Source organism: Lonchura striata, chromosome 6, assembly GCF_050655825.1.
Source record: "Lonchura striata isolate lonStrDom1 chromosome 6, ASM5065582v1, whole genome shotgun sequence".
Taxonomy (NCBI): Eukaryota; Metazoa; Chordata; class Aves; order Passeriformes; family Estrildidae; genus Lonchura; species Lonchura striata.
Window position 1 is genome coordinate 5,057,577 of NC_140708.1, and position 19,332 is coordinate 5,076,908.

At 51.9% G+C, this 19,332-nt stretch overlaps 2 protein-coding genes across 4 annotated transcripts; one reads left to right on the top strand and one right to left on the bottom strand.

Annotated features, from left to right (window-relative positions):
- Positions 1-963: 963 nt before the first annotated feature.
- LOC144246631 (uncharacterized) lies at positions 964-3,490 on the bottom strand. 3 transcript variants are annotated; one of them, XM_085583917.1, is made up of 6 exons: positions 3,364-3,490; positions 2,351-2,730; positions 1,875-1,973; positions 1,594-1,772; positions 1,293-1,393; positions 966-1,202 (listed from the first exon to the last, which is right to left on the bottom strand). In XM_085583917.1, exons 2-6 carry the CDS (start codon positions 2,661-2,663, stop codon positions 1,088-1,090), a joined length of 807 nt encoding a protein of 268 aa, XP_085440043.1. In that variant the 5' UTR covers positions 2,664-2,730; positions 3,364-3,490; the 3' UTR covers positions 966-1,087. The 3 variants fall into 3 exon arrangements, with proteins under 3 accessions (XP_085440041.1, XP_085440042.1, XP_085440043.1); XM_085583915.1 differs by having other exon boundaries at positions 964-1,202; positions 1,594-1,973; XM_085583916.1 differs by lacking the exon at positions 3,364-3,490 and having other exon boundaries at positions 964-1,202; positions 1,594-1,973; positions 2,351-2,791.
- An 8,719-nt stretch (positions 3,491-12,209) lies between these two features.
- On the top strand, positions 12,210-15,696 carry LOC146767011 (uncharacterized). The gene is made up of 6 exons (XM_085583926.1): positions 12,210-12,347; positions 12,985-13,364; positions 13,743-13,841; positions 13,944-14,113; positions 14,954-15,054; positions 15,145-15,696. Exons 2-6 carry the CDS (start codon positions 13,052-13,054, stop codon positions 15,257-15,259), a joined length of 798 nt encoding a protein of 265 aa, XP_085440052.1. The 5' UTR covers positions 12,210-12,347; positions 12,985-13,051; the 3' UTR covers positions 15,260-15,696.
- The last annotated feature ends 3,636 nt before the right edge of the window (positions 15,697-19,332 follow it).

Here is a 19,332-nt window from a genome sequence, read left to right on the forward strand (position 1 = left end):
AGTAATACAATTAGAATAATAAAGTTTAGAGTCAGGACAATTACAAGATAATAAAAAGCAAAGAATTAAGGACGTCCGGGTGCTCTCAGACACTAAGTCGCGAAAAGCATCCCTTGTGAACAAAGGAATCAGCCTTAAACCAATACACTTGTTACATATTCAAATATCCTTCATGGTTATGCATACATGCTATTTAAAACAAGAAACTCTGCCTGTTGTATGTCAACTGTTTCCTTTAATTCCCATGGCATCTTCGAGTCTGAGCAAGGCCTGAAGAAATTAGCTTCTTCTGATAAGAAGCCATAAATTCCTCTCCTTTGGAACACTTAGGTGTTCCTCAAAGGAAGTATCTAATTTCTAAAAAAAAACAGAAAAAAAACCTTCCCCCTCCACATACATGGTGTTTATTTTAACTACTAAAATCTTCATCTTAATTACAGAAGAACAACTAATCAATATAACATAATACATATAGTAACTATCTGCAGAGAGCCATATAATAAGCATTTTCCACATAATGGAAACAGAAACCAGGGCATCCAAAAAAAGAAGAATTATTGACCCTTGCTATCAGAGAGTGAAAATACAAAAAGATAGAACCACAAGAAAAACATATATTAGCTTAATGTACTAGGCAGCATGAAGAAAAGCCAAAGGTTAAAACCAAGCAAAAAAACCTCGAAACTCAAACAAATATTTGAGTACTCACAAATTCAAGAATATACATATAGGCCTGTAACATAACAGTACAATAGGAACATACTCTAAGTAAACCATATGCAAATAGCCAATCACCTCAGCACAGGATTTTATCCCTTAACAAACTTCTATAAAAATTTTAAACAGTCACCCATGTTTCATTAAGGACAATCAACTAACCGTAGGCAGCACCAGTGGCAGGATGCACTGCAGAGACTTTTCCCCTGAACACCCAGCCCAGCACTGGCCCTGGGGATGGACAGGCACTGAGGTGACCCTGAGAGTCCGTGCAAGGCACAGGGTGCAGCTGAGGAAGGACAGCCCTGTGCTGGGCTCAGAGCTGAAGCTGGCACTGCCCAGCGTGGACAAGGTCCTTTCTGCAGCCCTGTCACAGGGCAGCTTGGGCCTTGCTGCAGACATACGGCCGCTCATTTGAGCACATCTCACTGCGGAATTTATCGTCCGCCAGGTACACACACGGGGAATTGCCAAGGACAGGAACCCTGCAGGGAGGAGCAGAGACAGCGCTGGTTCCCAGGGGAACACCTTGTGCCCCTGTGCCCCCAGGCCCTGCCCGGCTCCCCGGCACTCACCTGGAGCTGTAGCTGCTGCCGTCCCCCCAGTGCAGGCGCTCGCCCCGTCTGCGCAGCCCGATCCAGTAATCGACATTCCCGCGGAGGCGGAAGAGCAAATCCTGCCCAGGAGAGAGGAGTGGGAGCTGCCCCGGCCCCTCGGGGGGACCCGTGCCCGGGGCTGCCCCCGCACGCCGGGGCTCCTTCCCTGCAAGGCCCCGGCACAGGGCTGCACCCCCAGCCCTACGAGCACCCAGCCCGGCCCAGGAGCACCCCCAGGCTCCCCTCAGCCACCCCACACCGCCCGCAGCCCCTCACTCACCATGGCCTCATCCTGGAGAATGGCCAGGCAGGCCCCGAGCTCCGAGCACCGTTCCTGAGCCTGATCCCAGCTCCTGTAATCCCTTGACAAGTAGTAGCAGACCCCATTGTACCCAACCCAGCCAGGGGGACAGCCCAGAACCAACTGTGGAGTCGCAGGTGTGACTGGAACCTGTGGTGCTGGAGGGGGAAGAGGAGAAGGTCTGAGGATTCCCCTCTGCAGGGAGCAGGGTCCCCGCTCTGCCCCGAGGGGCTGGGCCCAGCCTGCTGCCCCTCCCTTACCTGACTGCACAGCCAAGGCCACCCCCAAAGCCAGCACCAGCACCAGGAGCAGCAGAATCAGCACCGCCGTGAGCACGGGACGGGAGCTGAACCATTCACCTGGAGCAGGAAAGAGCTGCTGGCTGCCAGAACCAGACCCGGCCCTGCAATCTGCTCACCCCGTGCCCAGGGAGCACAGCAGGGACCCCTCAGCCACTGTGCCCCTCACTCAGCTGGCAGCCAGAGAGCCAAGAGCCTGGGCACAGGCAGGGACACAGCTGTGGGGACAGCCAGGGACACAGCTGTGGGGACAGGCTGCAGCAGGAGAACTGCACAGCCTTGGGGGCAGCTGGGGCTCTTGTTCCAGCCACTGACGGGGCCCAGCAGAGCTCGAGGCCTCTTCCAGACATCGGGAAACAGCCACAAACCTGCCAGCCCTGGCCCTGGGAGGTGACACTGTCCTCTGCCTAGAGGCAATAGTGGGGGGCCTTGCTCACCCAGGAATCTTCTGAGGATCCTTTTGTGTTCATTGCTGGTCGCTGATGTGTCCTGGGGACGCAGGGGCTCCCTCACACTCCCATCAGTGCTGCAGAATCCATTCTCCACATCTTCACTCACTTCACGCTCAGAATTGGTCTCTTGCACCCCAGGCAAGTGTGGAACCCTGGCTGCTGGACCCTCCTGGAGATGCACGAACTGCTCAACTCCATGAATTGTGCACAATTCATTCTCCTCCAGCTCCTGGTCAGGATGTGTCGAGCTGAAGGTAATAGTTATTCCTGGAGGTAACAGATCTGTCTCCCCAGCCATCAGGAGTGCTGACAAAGCCCCTCGGAGATCGCCTCGGGAACAGCTTTACACCCGCGGTGGTGGCACCCTGAAAGGGACACGATGCGAGGTCACAGCCGGTGCCGGCCCCGCGGGACACCGAGGCTCAGCAGGGCGGTGCCGGCTCTGGCTGCGCTGTCCCCGCTCCCCAGGGCTGCGGCAGCAGCTGCGGAGACAAGCGCAGCCTCCGGGAGCTCTGCGCTCCCCGCAGCCCCGGCCCCTGTGGCTCTGCAGCCGCTGCAGCCCAGCTCCGTGCGGGACAGGCGCTGACAGCGCCGGGCAGCTGCCGGATGCTGCCGGCCCAGGGCAGCTGCGGCTCGGAGCCCGCCTGCCCAGGGGCAGGAACCAGCAGCCCCGGGGGTTCACGATTGTCCCCCGCATGCCGTGCCCCGGCGGCTCGGAGCCCGGGGACACCGAGCGCCGGCACAGCCGCTCTGGCTCCCTGCCCGTGCCCGTGGAGCGGCTCCTGGCAGAGAGCGCAGCGCCGAGAAGCCTCGGCCCCGGAGCGGGCAGCGTGCGGCGCTTTCTGCCCCCGCTCGGCGCCCGCAGCGCTTTGGGCTCTGAGGCACGTTCGGGTTCATCCCGTGCCAGCCCCGAGCCGGGCACGGACACCGCCCGCCCGAGCAGCGGCCCCAGCCCGCAGCGAGCCCCGAGCTGGGGCGGAACCGAGCGCGGGTCCCACCTGGTCCGAGCCGCCTCCGAGCTCCGGTGCCGCCCCGCCGGGCTCCGGGGCCGCCGCCTCGCCGGGCTCCGGGGCCGCCGCCGCTCCGCTCCCGGACAGACACACCGGGCACGGCCGCTGCCGCCGCACTCAGGACGGGATCCGCGGCACTCAGGACGTGTTTCCGGGTGTGGAGTCATAGCACGTGACATTTATGTACTAACTTCGGTTTTTCAAGTTATTATTGACCACAAGAATCCCGATACACTGTAATTACTGCTTTTGATATACTATAACCTGTCACTGTATGTATGCACCATATAGCTTCTATAACTAGAGATGTAATAGATACTGTCTTAGAGCGTGGAATAATAGAGACTGTGAAATGCTGAAATGATTCTTTCATGTAGCTAACTCAGAAAATTATGTAAAATAATTGATTTCCCATATTTGGGGACTTTCTATTCTAATAGACACGGTAACAGAATCAGAAGCAAGAGCGCTGAAAAAAAAGTAGAATTATTGACCCTCATTATCAGGGAGTGAAAATACAACAAGATAGAACACCAAGAAAACATAAAATATATTGCTTAAATTAGACAAGATAGCATGAAGACAAGTCTAAAGTTAAAACCAAACAAAAGAACATGTTAATGTAAAGGAAAGTCATAATATATAAATATTTCAAATATTTATAAAATAATTTCTATGTCTATATTAAAGGTATTTATAAAAACATTTATATAAAGGGTGAATAGATAGCTATGTTTCTCACATATAATGAGGGCAATCCAGTCACTCCAGGCAGCAGCGCTGGCAGGATGCATTGCAGAGACTTTTCCCCTGAACACGCAGCCCAGCGCTGGCACTGGGGATGGACAGGCACTGAGGTGACCCTGAGAGTCCGTGCAAGGCACAGGGTGCAGCTGAGGAAGGACAGCCCTGGGCTGGGCTCAGAGCTGAAGCTGGCACTGCCCAGCGTGGAGCAGGTCCCTTCTCGCCAGAACCCCCCTGGCCCTCAGCGCGGCCCCTCCGCCCGCAGCGAGCCCCGAGCTGGGGCGGAACCGACCGCGGGTCCCGCCGGGGCCGGAGCCGCCTCCGAGCTTCGCCATCGCCTCGCCGCGCTCCGGGGCCGCCGCCGCTGCTCCCGGCAGGACACAGCGGGGCCTTCTGCGGTCCCCGCATTTCCACAGGCGGGGCAATGGGAGACGCCGGCTCGGCCGCTCGGCGTGCGGGGAGAGCGGCGAGGAGCTCCCTGGCCGGCCGCCGGCAGAGCAGACCGCATGCGGTGCAGTGCAGACAGCGAGGGGATGAAATCGCACGGCAATCCCTGGCGGGCCGGCCGCCAGATGAGATCGGCTCTCAGCGGCTGCCGGCCCGGCCCGGAGATGCGATCGCCGCCGGGAGCCGAGAGCCGCGGCGGGGGCGGCCGCTCCTGTCCGGAAAAGACCGCGCTAAGGAAAAACGGCCCAGGCTGGTAAAGATGCAGAAGAACCGGAGCCCTCGGGAAGTTGCTCCTGGGGATCCCAAAGGGCCCACGGGGCTGCAGCCACGGCATGGGCAGGGCAGGACACATCACAACGCTGGCAAATGCTCGGGGTCTGTCGGCCTTTGCAGCTCAGGCAGATAAAATGAATCCCAATTGTCGGCGATTCCCACCACCTGCTATTTCTCCCCTCTTTTCCTGCATGGGTTTGACAGCTCTCGGTTTCCTCCCACACACCTGGAAAGCAAAATGCCTGCCTGCCCCATGGCATCCCCACCACCTTCCACCTCTCCAGCCTTGTCCCTCTTTCTCTCCCCTTTTCCCCACTGGAAGGTGCTGGGGAGGGCTGGGTTCCCACCTCTGTGAGTTTTCCTTACTCAGTCCTTTGTTGTAATTTTTGTCAAGGTTTAAGAAACCTTTTTCTAATTTTAAAAGCGAGGGTCGTTTCTCACACTGATTTTCAATCTACTCTTGTAGCATACTGTCAGTGGTAGTAGAAGGGCATTGCTTTGAGGGGATAGAAAGGTGGCAAAGCTTTGCTAAAAAATTGGCAAAGTTTTTCAAAGCATGTGCACCTCCCCCTTCTACCTGAAAAAACCGAGTCTTACAGTGCACAGCAATGCTTTGTTGCCCTCAGGCAGTTGAGTTTGTGTGAATTGTCCTGAAAATGGGACTGGGAAAATAGCTGAAACACAGTGTTCATTTCTTTAACACTTTACCTGAAATTGTTCTTTTCCAGTTGATTGTGATGTTGAAACCATTCGGTGTAGCTGCTCTTCATACAAAAATACCTTTAGGCATGTTATTCTTACTGCCAGTAGAAGAGGGTTTTCAGTAATTTCTGCAGTTTGTAGTAGTAATCCTAGAACTTGTGTGCTTCAGTAGTGTTCATCCAGTCACACTTCATGGAAAAACAGAATTCACAAAAACCAAATGTTTCAAGTTTGATGTAAACTGTTTCTAGATTTTAGGTTCTTGTGTGTGCCAGAGAAGATTAGAGCTTAAAAGATGAAAATCTGCCTCTGTTAAGAACAAAGAGAAATTTTACTTTTATGGAACCCTAATTTCTATGGCTTTATGTTTCTTTCCCCCTGAATGTGAATGCAAGTGTGGGAAATGCTGTTGGGTGCCCACAAGAAAAGTTCCTCATGTTAGTGGCGGAGACCATGGTGAGGTTTCAGCATTTCCTTTGTCAGGTGGGGTCTGGAGGCCCTGAGGTGGCCTTGTCTCCTCAGAGATTTCGTGCCTAAGGAAGCAAAGGCTGATTGAATGTGCTTGATCCTCTCCTGTCTAATGGGGAGGAACAGCAAACAGCAGAGCTGGAATCGCCTTCTCTGCTCCTGATTTCTCCTGCCAACAGATCTCTTGGCTCTCCCGGGCCCAGAAGTCACTTTTCCTTTGGGATGGATGGCCTGAAGGCACCCAGGTGCTGCAGGGCAGCACTGCTTCAGAAATCCCTTTGCCTTGGAAGCATCCTTCTGCCTAAGAGCTGGATTTGGAAATAGACAGATGTAGTGAGGCCAGGGAGCTAACTCAGAAATGTCAGTAGGATCCCAAAGAAAAAGAGCCCCAGAAAAGAGTGCAGTTATTTTTATCACAAAGTTCCTAGCAGAAGTTTCTGGACTCCAGGTGAGCCATGGAATAGTTTAGCAGTGTCAGAAACAGCACATCCACTCTTGGCCAGGAGTTAGGGTTAGTGTTAGCAGCTAGCCCTAAAACTCTTCCAGTGGCACTGCAATAGTTCTTGTCACTAGTTCTTGATGTTTTATCCAGCAGAAATCCAGGGTAACCACGGAACGTGAATTTATCTACATATAAAGTGAAACTTGCATCGTCATTCTTATTTAACCTCCTGCTAACCAGGTGCAGCTGCCTTCCTGCCTGTGGCTGCCCTCTCACAGCTGGGTCTCAAAGGCTTTGTTACACCACAGGGATTCAGATGTTCATAGAATCTCTAGCACTGCTGTAGAAAACTGAATCTATGCCTTGTAAAGGTGAACCTTAGGTCAGCACTGGCAGCTGTACATCAGAAGGTGATTTTCTGTCTGACTGAACCAAAACTTCTTTAGAAAGCAGGAGACCTTACATGGATCAGAATTATTTATTAGAAATGACAGCAGTTTTCAACTCCAATTTCCATGCCAAACACAGGCACCTTTCCCCCTTTCAGTCCGAGAAGAAATCTGGATGAAAACTGTGTTTCAGAGTCACTGTCACCCCTGCAGAGAGGCCTGGAGCTTTCCTTACCCCATCCCAGGGGACTGTGAGCTGCCCTCCCCAGCAGCAGAGGCCACACGTGCCCTCCTCAGCTCAGAAGTCAAAGGTGCCCCTTGAGAGAGCACGAGCTTCCAAGGCACTGGGGTAAGGAGTTGTTAGTTCCTAGCCCAGCATGCCATGGTGATGTGAGGGGTGAAAAATGCCACGTGTGCTGTGCACCAGCAGTGATGCTCAATCCATCTTTCCAGTGCTCTCCTTGGAGCTGGTCAGGCTCCTGGGGAAGACAGGCCAGCCAAAGGTGCTCAGTCTGGCCCTTGCAGGGTGAGGGGCAAGAAGCCAGAATCCAGCGTGGTCTCTTTGCCCTCTCCTGCAGCAGGATTTCTGAGAGAGACAGGACACGATTTATATTTGGAGTGAAGGCTGAGCTGCCCCAGCCTCGGCCTCAGCCACGGCCTCAGTGAGGCCTTTGAAGCTGTGGCGCAGTCAGAAATTGGTCTGTGCACAGTGAGCAATTATGTTAAGGGGTAAGCAGAGAGCAATGGGCTTTCTGGCTGTGAGTTACTATAGGCCTGCAGTGTGAAACTTTAACCACCGTAAGACAAAGACAAACAATGTTTGCTTGCCAATGACAGTGTGCTCAATTGTAAACTATATTGAAGTGTATATAAACAGCCATTTTATAAACAATAAACAGAAAACCTTTGATTAACCGCATTGGTTCGGATCTGTGTCTGTCCTGTCTAGCTTGACGATCAATACGAGGTCTCTTGCATTATCTGGCACCATGAACAAGGGACTCGGAAGACCCCGATGAGTTCCCAAATCACCTTCATGGCAACAGGGGACTGTCTCCAAATCGTGTGAAAGATGGGACGGGGGACACAGATGGCTCTGGATACACGGCTCCATGCATCCCACTGCTGTCCCTCCTCCAAAAACAGACATAAATATATATTTATATATATATATATGTACATATATACCTGTGTTTGTGTATGTGTCACTACCCAGCTCTGCTGGCTGGAGCAGCCCCTGGCTCTCTGTGTACACTCTGCTCTCATAAGGAGAAGAATTTGCCTCTATGTATAAGTTTCCCAAATGGTTGATGTAAAGTTGTGTGCAGTGATTTCCATCAAATTTAATAGTGTGAAGTTCCCATTAAATCCCCATAAACAGGGGTATCTGCAGTCACTGTGATCCACTGCTGTTCTAGCCCCCGCTCCCCAAAAACTGCTGCCAGCACAACGGGGCGCTAGGCCAAGTGCTAAACCTCTCTGGGACTGTGGTGCTTCCTCGGCCAGGCAGTTCCCTGTGCCAGCAGCGGTGGGTAACCACTGTAAGACTCAATTACCCTCTCAAATAATGACACACACGAGGCTGTGCTGTGCACGTTGCCTTCAGTGCACAGCCCTCAGTGGGGAGGTCCCTTTCAGGTGCTGCTCAGCACTGAATGGGCTGTGCCAAGCGCAGAGCGAGAGCGGCTCACGCCAACAGAATGAAAGGCTGGGGAAAGAACCCAGAGACAGACTGCAGCATCCAGACTGGTCAGAGATAACCAGAGAGGCTCAAAGATGTCCCAACAGTGGAGTCGAGCTTCCACCAGCTTGAAGATGAAGTCACACTTTAGGTGGGGAGATTGAACTGTATTGTTTATTAATGGAATTGTCCTGTTTTGGTAGATGAGAATTACAAGCATCTGTTGAGGGGAAGTACACAGGGAACCGTAAGAGGCATTGGAGAGGTTTCCTTAAGGACCCACAAGTAAAGTTGTCCTGGTTTGTAAGATAAGCTTGTATTCTATCTGTTGGAGGTTGGGCAGGTTTGTTATCTCTTCCAAGAACAATGGTTTGCTCTGAAAAGGTAATGGTTTGTTAATGGGCCATTGACTGACTCACTGCAGGGCTGGTAACGTTACACCATCCCATCGTGAGATGCTCCACCCAGAGGGGGAAGCCAAGCACTCTTTTTATTGTATAAAGTGGTACCTTTTGGGGACAGAGCAGCTCTCTCTCTTTGTGGGATTGCCAGAGAAGCAGCTCCTTTGGCGGGATTCCCAGAGAAGTGGCCCCTTCGCTGGATTCCCAGAGAGACATCTTTTTTTTTCTCTGCTGGATTCCCAGAGGAAGACCGGCCCAACTGCCACCAGATCTTCAGAGAAAACTACACCCTTCTAAAGATCACCACTTCAGCTGCAATTCATCAGCCACTGCAAGAGGAGCAGCTATCATTTCAACCTGACTGCCACCAACACCCCGACTCCTCAGGGTGTCAGGTTGTGGACTTTATCACTACTTTTGTTTGTACCAATTGCATTTGCCTTTTTTTAAATTCTTATTTAGTTTCTCCTAGTAAAGAATTGTTACTCCCATTCCCATATCTTTGCCTGAGAGCCTTTTAATTTAAAAATCCTGGTAATTCGAAGGGAGGGTGTTTACTTCTCCATTGCACAGGAGGCTTTTGCCCTCCTTCACAGACTCCTGTCTTGTCCAACCAAGACAAATTGTCAATGAGGCTTTGTCCAAGAAAACCGGTTCTGGTGTAATGGGGGTGCAGCTTAGGTCACTGGCACGTGTGTTTTGCAATAACAAAATATTATACATGTCAAATAATATTTCCCTTGATCAAATACAACAATATTACATTGGAGCAAATTACAACCAACATACATATCAAGCCCCAGCTCGGGGCTCGCTGCGGGCAGAGGGGCCGCGCTGAGGGCCAGGGGGGTTCTGGCGAGAAGGGACCTGCTCCACGCTGGGCAGTGCCAGCTTCAGCTCTGAGCCCAGCCCAGGGCTGTCCTTCCTCAGCTGCACCCTGTGCCTTGCACGGACTCTCAGGGTCACCTCAGTGCCTGTCCATCCCCAGTGCCAGCGCTGGGCTGCGTGTTCAGGGGAAAAGTCTCTGCAGTGACTCCTGCCACCGATGCTGCCTGCAGTGAGTGCCTTGCCCTCCTTACACAACAAGCTCAACTGCGAAATCCCAATGGCCCTGTGCTCCTGGAAATCATCACGAACCTGCCTGAAGGTGGCACTTTTGGACTGTTCTTGGAAGAGGAACAGGTGATACATGCTGAGGAGGAATCCCACTTTTGGCAGCAGGCACCTGACAGGGAAGCAGGGTCTGTGCGCTGCTGGCTCTGTGTCTCTCTCTCGGCTTTGGAAGAGGACGGGACGGGAAGGGAATTCGCTGCCACGGCCACAGCCCAGCGCAGAGGCGCTTGCTGTGCTGTGGGGGGAGGCTGTGCTTGTGCGAGCAGTCCCCGAGCGGGGCCCTCATTCCCCCGGTGCCCGCGGGCCCTGTCCCCCCTGCTCGGTGCCGCTCCTGAGCTCGCCTCTCCCTGCCCTGCTCAGACCCGGCTGCCGCTGCTCCGAGCTTTCGCTGCTCTGTGCCGGAGGAATGGCTTTGTAAGCAAGTTTTACAATTTGATAGAAAGTTGACACAGGCAAATATTGAGATAAGGTTTGTTGACTTAGGAAGGCTATGGAATTGAGATGATGTTGAGAAAGAGATTGAATTAGAAATAAGTTTTAAAATATGGCTATATAAAAGGGTAGATATTTTAGAGCACTAGAATTCTGAAAGATGCATTCTAATAGGATTATATGAGGTAACAGTATAGGTGCTTGGTGTTAAAGTAACATTCGTATTGTGTGGTAAAAGCTAATATCTTGAAAAACATTTATATGGTACTGTAATTAAGAAAATTACTTAGCTTTTAATAGAATAATGTTGAGTTTTATATTTCTTATGTTTCACTCTATTGAGACTGATAATAAAATCAAAACTTCTAAAACACTTCTCAGTTACCCTGTTTTTATAGAAACTAAAATAACCAATAAAACAGTGTTTCTGTTATAAAAACCACAATAACTCAAGTATCTTTCAAGCAGTTAAGAAACTCAAAATACTTTTTGTTCAGTGCTACTACAAAGAAACAGGACCCCAAAGAATTAGTTCTAGAAAAGAAAACCCAATCAAGTCTTCTACCTACGTCACTAGCTCGACTCAAACACAAACCAATATTATCTCCTATTACACAACATCAGGCAAGCTTTAAAAAACACAATCAAGCACAAAATATCCCAGCAACACAAAGACGTTTATAAAAGCCTTAAAGCTCTAATCAAATGTAATTCTTATATTTCGAAGCAAAACCTAAAAAATGTACAGTCTTAAGTCCAAAAACAATTTCCAACTATAAATAATGCTTCCCAGTTCACCTTCTCTGAAGCTTAGTTAAACTCAAAACCTACAATGCTTGTAGCACAAACAGGAAGCACAGAACCACTAATGTATTGCCTGTGTACAAAGAAGGTAATTCCCTTATTTAAGCAACCAGCAAAGCTTCCTGCTCCCTCAGCCCCACCTGCAGAAGCCTGGCGTCCCGAAGCGCGTCTCCGCAGCCTCCGTCCCCTTCAGCCCTGCCCGGGCCCGAAGCCCCGCGCGGAGCCGCGGCAGCCCCGCCGCTCTCCCGGCTGCAGCCGCCGCTGCCATCCCCGCCCGCCCGGCGATCTTCCAGCCCGCCTCGCAAGGAGCGAGGGCAGCTCTGCGGCACGACGGAGGGAGGCTGCTCTGCCAACGCGGCCGAAGGACAGGCTCAGGCTGCGGGAAAAGGGAGGGACGTGAGAAAAACCCGGCAGCGGCGAACTCGTCGTGCCCGGGGCGCGGCCGCTCTCAGCCCAGCCCGCTCCGCCGCTTGCGGGACCGGGACTCGGGCCCCGGGCCAGGAAATGCTTTTCCCAAGTCGGGATTTCCCTCCCAACAGCTCAAGTCTCTCCTCTTCAGCAGCAGACCACGCAGTGCCCCCAGTGCTTTGCCGCTGGGAGCACTGGAAGAGATCCTGGAACACTGGCAGGGAACATGGAGAGAGGCACCAGGCATGAAGCTGCAATAGTTCGGTAGCGACGGGCCGGCGCTGCCGGGCCGGACTCAGCCCATCCCTCGGCGCTGCAAACGCCGCCAGCACCGAGCGATGCCGCCGCACGCCCGGCACTGCCGGTGCCGCGCCCGCCGCACCCAGCGGGGCTGGAAGCTCCATGGAGCAGCTCAGCGCCTGCTCCGCGCTCGGCCCTCCGAGCCCGGCCCGGAGCTGGGCTGGGGACACATCCCCATGGTAGGGCAGAGCCGCTGCTCGGGGCCCGGGGGATCCTTTATCCCCCTCGGGCAGCTGCGAGAGGCCGAGGGCAGAGTCCTGCTTCCGAGGCTGGAACCCCTGCTGCTCCACCTCTCGTGCTCTTGCGATGATTTGTTCGATACTAAATTCCGATAATTCGCCCAGCCGTGTCTCCTATTCCGGTGACCGGTGAGTGATCTCTCCCCGGCCTTTTCCCGACCCTCGAGCCTTCCCTGCTGTGTTCTGTGCCTGCCCGGGGCAGGAGGAGAGGCACAGAGCGGCTTTGCTGGCCCGGGCACCTGGCCAGGCGCAGCCCGGCCCGGGAATCCCTGCCAGAATTCACTCTTGAGAGCCCCAGAAGCAGCTTCCCCGGGGCTGCGGTTCTTCACCAGATTCAACGTCGTGGGGCCCTATTCCGTAGGGCGGGTTTAACGGGACATCAGGGACGTGACCGCACCTCCCCGCTCGCTCCGCCCTCCCCTTGAGGGAACGGGCTGCTTTTTTCTGCGCGGAAATTTCAAACTGAGGAAACCGCTCAACCCCGGCAGAACACGCGGTCGGTTCCGTGCCCCAGCTCGGGGCTCGCTGCGGGCGGAGGGGCCGTGCTGAGGGCCAGGGGGGTTCTGGCGAGTTCCTTGTGCCGGGTTCCGCCGGGTCCCCCTGCGCTGGGATCGCGGAGGGAGCGGCTGCCCGCGCTCTCCTCCTTGCCCGGATCGCTGGGGACGAGCCGGGGCCGCAGCAGCGACCAGAGCCGGCACCGCCCTGCTGAGCCTCGGGGTCCCGCGGGGCCGGCACCAGCAGTGACCTCGCATCGTGTCCCCTTCAGGGTGCCACCACCGCGGGTGTAAAGCTGTTCCCGAGGCGATCTCCGAGAGGCTTTGTCAGCACTCCTGATGGACTGGGAGAAAGGTGCTGTTTGTTCCTGGCAGAGAGATGAGGGCTGTGTGCTGGAGAAGGGTGAATTGTGCTCCACTCATGGAGTTGTGAAGAAGCTCGAGCATCTCCAGGAGGGACCAGCAGCCAGGGTTCCACACCTGCCTGGAGCACAAGAAGCCACTTGGCATGAGCAGGGAGATGCCATTTGTGAGTGTGAAGATGTGGAGAATGGATTCTGCAGCAGTGGTGGGAGTGTGAGGGAGCCCCTGGGTCCCCAGGGCACATCAGCAACCAATAATGAACACAAAAGGATCCTCAGAAGATGCCTGGGTGAGTGCAGGGCCACCCTGTGGCCTCTAGGGAGGGGAAAGTGTCACATCCCAGGCCCAGGGCTGGCAGGTGTGTGGCTGTTTCCCGATGTCTGGAAGATGCCTCGAGCTCTGCTGGGCCCCATCGGTGGCTGGAACCAAGAGCCCCAGCTGCCCCCAAGGCTGTGCAGTTCTCCTGCTGCAGCCTGTCCCCACAGCTGTGTCCCTGGCTGTCCCCACAGCTGTGTCCCTGCCTGTGCCCAGGCTCTTGGCTCTCTGGCTGCCAGCTGAGTGAGGGGCACAGTGGCTGAGGGGTCCCTGCTGTGCTCCCTGGGCACGGGGTGAGCAGATTGCAGGGCCGGGTCTGGTTCTGGCAGCCAGCAGCTCTTTCCTGCTCCAGGTGAATGGTTCAGCTCCCGTCCCGTGCTCCCGGCGGTGCTGATTCTGCTGCTCCTGGTGCTGGTGCTGGCTTTGGGGGTGGCCTTGGCTGTGCAGTCAGGTAAGGGAGGGGCAGCAGGCTGGGCCCAGCCCCTCGGGGCAGAGCGGGGTCCCTGCTCCCTGCAGAGGGGAATCCTCAGACCTTCTCCTCTTCCCCCTCCAGCACCACAGGTTCCAGTCACACCTGAGATTCTGCAGTGCTGTCCCCCTGGCTGGGTTGGGTCCAATGGGGTCTGCTACTACTTGTCAAGGGATTCCAGGAGCTGGGATCAGGCTCAGGAACGGTGCTCGGAGCTCGGGGCCTCCCTGGCCATTCTCCAGGATGAGGCCATGGTGAGTGAGGGGCTGCGGGCGGTGTGGGGTGGCTGAGGGGAGCCTGGGGGTGCTCCTGTGTGGAGTTGCGTTATTTGTATGTTTTATTATCCCTGTATTATGTATTGGTTTATTCCTTTGTACCCCCGTGTGCAACTTGGTTTATCCCCAGTTTTCCCGCCTTGTCCTCCCTTCCCGCCTTCCCAGTATCTATCCGTCACCCTGAAAGAGGCATTTTACCCCCCCCGGGTGCCTTGTCTATCACTCGGTGCCCCTTCCCATCCATCCAGAAGCTTCTACTCAGGGCAGCGCGTGATTGGGCGAGGACCTGGGGCTCCCCCCATATCTTTCCCCCATTGGACCCCACCATATCCCCCCATCCCGGAGCCACCCCCTATCCCTATCCCCATTGGTCGTTGGATACCCCTCCCTTACAGTTTATAAGCCAGTGCAAGCACCTTGTGCTTGTTCCTGTTGGCTGGCACCGTTCTAGGACATTTGGCCCCGTTGGGCTACAATAAACTCGGCCTTAGCCCCCAGCAGGATCCGCTCTTCATTTACCACCGCGAGGCTTGCTAGCGCTGCCCGGAACCCACAAAGGCACTCTCCAAACCCCAGCTGGGAGCAGCGGAGGGTGCCTCAATCGCCCACCCTCGCCACAGGACGAGCTAGCCGGGGCTGAGAGAAAAGGGATTTGGGGCGGGAGCGCGGCACTCCTGGGCCGGGCTGGGAGCTCATAGGGCTGGGGGTGCAGCCCTGTGCCGGGGCCTTGCAGGGAAGGAGCCCCGGCGTGCGGGGGCAGCCCCGGGCACGGGTCCCCCCGAGGGGCCGGGGCAGCTCCCACCCCTCTCTCCTGGGCAGGATTTGCTCTTCCGCCTCCGCGGGAACGTCGATTACTGGATCGGGCTGCGCAGACGGGGCGAGCGCCTGCACTGGGGGGACGGCAGCAGCTACAGCTCCAGGTGAGTGCCGGGGAGCCGGGCAGGGCCTGGGGGCACAGGGACACAAGGTGTTCCCCTGGGAACCAGCGCTGTCTCTGCTCCTCCCTGCAGGGTTCCTGTCTTTGGCAATTCCCCGTGTGTGCTCCTGGCAGAGAACAGATTGAGGAGTGAGAACTGCTCAAATGAGCGGCCGTATGTCTGCAGCAAGGCCCAAGCTGCCCTGTGACAGGGCTGCAGAAAGGACCTTGTCCATGCTGGGCAGTGCCAGCTTCAGCTCTGAGCCCAGCACAGGGCTGTCCTTCCTCAGCTGCACCCTGTGCCTTGCACTGACTCTCAGGGTCACCTCAGTGCCTGTCCATCCCCAGTGCAAACACAGGGGTGGGTGTTCAGGGGAAAAATCTCTGCGGTGCATCCTGCCAGCGGTGCTGCCTGGAGTGAGTGGATTGCCCTCATTACATGTGAGGAACACAGCTCTCTATTCACCCTTCTTATAAAAGTTTTTATACATACCTTTCTTATAGACATAGAAATTATTTTATAAATATTTTAAAAGTTTATATATTATGACTTTACATTAACATGTACTTTTGTTTGGTTTTAACCTTTGACTTGTCTTCATGCTATCTTGTCTAATTAAATGAATATATTTTATGTTTTCTTGTGGTTCTGTCTTCTTGTATTTTCACTCCCTGATAATGAGGGTCAATAATTCTTTTTTTTCAGTGGTCTTGTTTCTGATTCCATTATCGTGTCTTTCAGATAAGAACGTCCCCAAATATGGGAAATCAATTCTTTTGCATCATTTTCTGAGTTAGTTACATGAAACAATAATTTCAGCATTTCACAGTCTCTATTATTCTATGCTCTAAGACGGTATCTATTACAGCCCTATTTACAGAAGCTATATGTTGCAAACATACAGTGACAGGTTATACTATATCAAAAGCAGTAATTACAATGAGTAGTATATCAGGATTCTTGTGGTCAATAATAACTTGAAAAGCCAAAGTTAGTACATAAATGTGAAAGCCCTAATTATAACATTATAGAACAACCTTGACTGGGGAAAGCAAATTTCCCTGGAAATCATCACAAATTGGCCTGAAGTTGAGACTTTAGGATGGTCCTTGGAAGATGTGAGAAAGTGTGAGAACCCCGGGTTTGGTTTGGGGTCTCGTGTGGTGGTAAAGCTTCTCCTCCAACCCGTGTTCCCAAAGAAAAACTCCGCAGCCTCTTCTTGTTCGGTCTCAAGACGATTTATTGCTAGTTATCTAACAGATTAGGTTCTCGGGCTGCGGCCCTTTGGTCAGCGGCCCAGGCAGAGAATCACACACTCCTGACACCCTGACTGTCCGGTGTCTTCTTCTTCTCTCCCCCCCACCCAGGGCTGCTGCTATCTTTTATAAGATATATTACATATAACATGTTTACAATTATTCCCCAATACCTATTACCTATGTTACCAAGTGTTTTTCTATTCTAAACCAATCTGTGAGTGCCAACATCACCAAGAACATGGAGGTAAGGAAGAAGAAAGAAGAAGGATAGGTTCAGCCCACTTTCCTCCATCTTAGAACTTCTGACCCCCCATGTACAAAGTAAAAACCCCCCTGTACATGCACTAAAAGCCCCCTGTACACTACTAAAAAATTTTTCCCTCTACTTTGTGACTACATTTACTATACTATCTAGCATTTTGTGACTGCTTGTTCCACCTTCAAAGTTGGTAATTCATGCCATGGTTCAAACTCGAAATCACAGCTAAATCCAGCTGCCTGCCGTGGTCCAGACTGTGTCTGACCACGGCCTGGAACCTCTAAAAATGTCTGAGAGACATTTTGAGTTCCCACATCTCCCCTCCCTGTTTGAACCAAAAACACCTGCTTTGCCACTTTGTTCAAGGCCCTTCGAATACACATGAAAATGCATGGCATGACAAGCAGAAGAACTACAAGCCCTATAAGAATGTAAGATATTACTTTCAAAATTTCTTTCCACACTGGTGAGAGATCAAAAAGATTAAAGAAATCATCCCACCAGGACCCTGTTACTTTTTTCAACTTGGTGATACTACTTTCTATTTGTTTTATATTTTCATGAATGGATTTTGAATGATCGGACAAATTTATGCAGCACATCCCCTCAAATTCTTCACATCCGTGCCCATGTGACAGCAGCAAATAATCAATTGCTGCCCTGTTTTGAAGCACTGCTTGTCTTGCACTGTTGATATCTGTTAACATGTCACTCAGTGCAGATGAAATGGCACGACTGTGTTTACTCAACCAGCAAGCTATGTGGTCCAATTGTGTCAAGGCCACCCCTGATGCTGTTTGGGGTGAGAAAATTGCAACTGCAATTCTCCGAGCCTTGTCCCAGGTATAAACATCATCATCACAATTTGGACTACATTGATCAAGGGATCTTTTTTTCCTGCGTGTCTGTTCCTTTAAAGTTTTCAAATCAGGTGCTATTAATGAGAGCTCCCCAATGCTGCATGGGCCGCCCTTGACTTTTGCAGGGATAGCAGGCCAAACTCTGTCCCCGCAAATCAAAAACTGTTGTGGCGCAGCATGCGCTCCTCTCGCTGCGGCACTCCGAGCCGTGCCAGGCTGGGCGGTGAGGGAAGAGAACGGGCGGCCGCTTCCCCCTGCAAGCTCTGCAGTTCAGTTCGTGGCGCGCGGGGACAGACGAAGGCGACACGGGACTTGGGGGGTGAACGGGATGGTTTTATTCAGTGAGCCCCAAGACCCCCTTGGGGGCGGGAGCAGAGGTTTTATACAGAACTCAGGAGGACGGGTGTAGGAACAGTAACCACTAAGGGAATAGCAGGGGAGGAGTTTAGGGCAGAACTAACATGACAGGGAAGGTTCCAGGGAAAGGGGCAGGGAAAGGGAGGATTGGCAACTTGGAGATGAGGGGGGGAGGAAACAGATATTAAACAAATATTAAATGAAAGAAAAACACACCACCGCATCTCCCTCTTTTCTTTTACAAAAGGAAGGAGAATTCTGTGGTTTAAGCAAATTAATACAACGTAAAATTATATGATAACTTTGTAAATTACTTAAAGGACATGAAAGACACATTATTGCATTTATAGGGCAGGAAGAGTAGTAACAGCCTAAATCAGACATAAGACTGTACAAAACTTGCTGTTTTGCTGCTCTGAGTAACAATCTAAAACAATGTAAATAATTGAAACTATTGAAATAGAATGAAATAATTGACAGAAATTAAACTAAAAAATTTAATTAGAATGATTAAAATTACAACTATCTAATTTAAATAAAATAATTAAATGGAATTATTGGAATTAAATATAATAAAAGATCAACTAAATATAATTCATAAATTTTTAAACTTCGCAGCAATGCAGCAAGCCTGAAGCGATACACTAGTTATGCGATTCCTGTAGCAATAATGGTTAAAAACACAGCCTTTAGGTCAAAAAATATTAGAAAAGACTGAATTAATTATAATTATAACAAAACAACTTAATATAAAATCAAATTGTAACATTACATATTATTAAAAAAACCATAAGTTGAAAGACATAAAAAAATGATAAACTAATTGTGATTATAACATATGAAACATATAAAAACTTCATCTGGAATATATAAAATTGTCCTAAATGAAAGTCCAAATTAAGGGTACAAAGCACAGCAGGATTTGTGACTTCATCTGATTTAAAACTTGCTTCGTTACGGCGTTTGCGATGTTCAGCTTCTTAAATTCTTAAAGCAGAGTCAGCGGATAACGGTGTGGTTTGTTCAATTTGAATGTTTGTTTGCGAGGTGGGCATAATATCTTGAGTATTAATTAACTGGGATGGTATTTCTTTCTATAAAATATAACTCAACAAATAGATTATTCAAAAAATAATTAAAAGCAAAAAGAGGAATTCATAGTTAAATAAAAAGGAACATTGGGTAGGGTACATTAAGGAATAGGATGGGGGAATCAGACAATCACTTAATTAGTGATTGCCATGATTAACAGGGGGTATCGGTAAGGGGTGGACCGGGGTGTCGCCATTTTAGGGGGAAGACAAAATGACGGATCCCCAGTCCCGGGTTTCGGCTCCATTTCCTCGGAAGAAGATCCCTCCCGACCTTCCCCCCGGAGGAAGAGCCAGAAGAAGGATTGGGGAATATCCAACCCTGCCTCCCCACAATAGGGACTAGCCTCGTGCAGGGACGGTGCAGGGCTATTGGGAGAGAAATGGGACTGGCGGGAAACCAGGGGCGGAAAAGAAGGGTCAAGGTGGGAAATGGGTCCCGAGCGGCGTGGCCA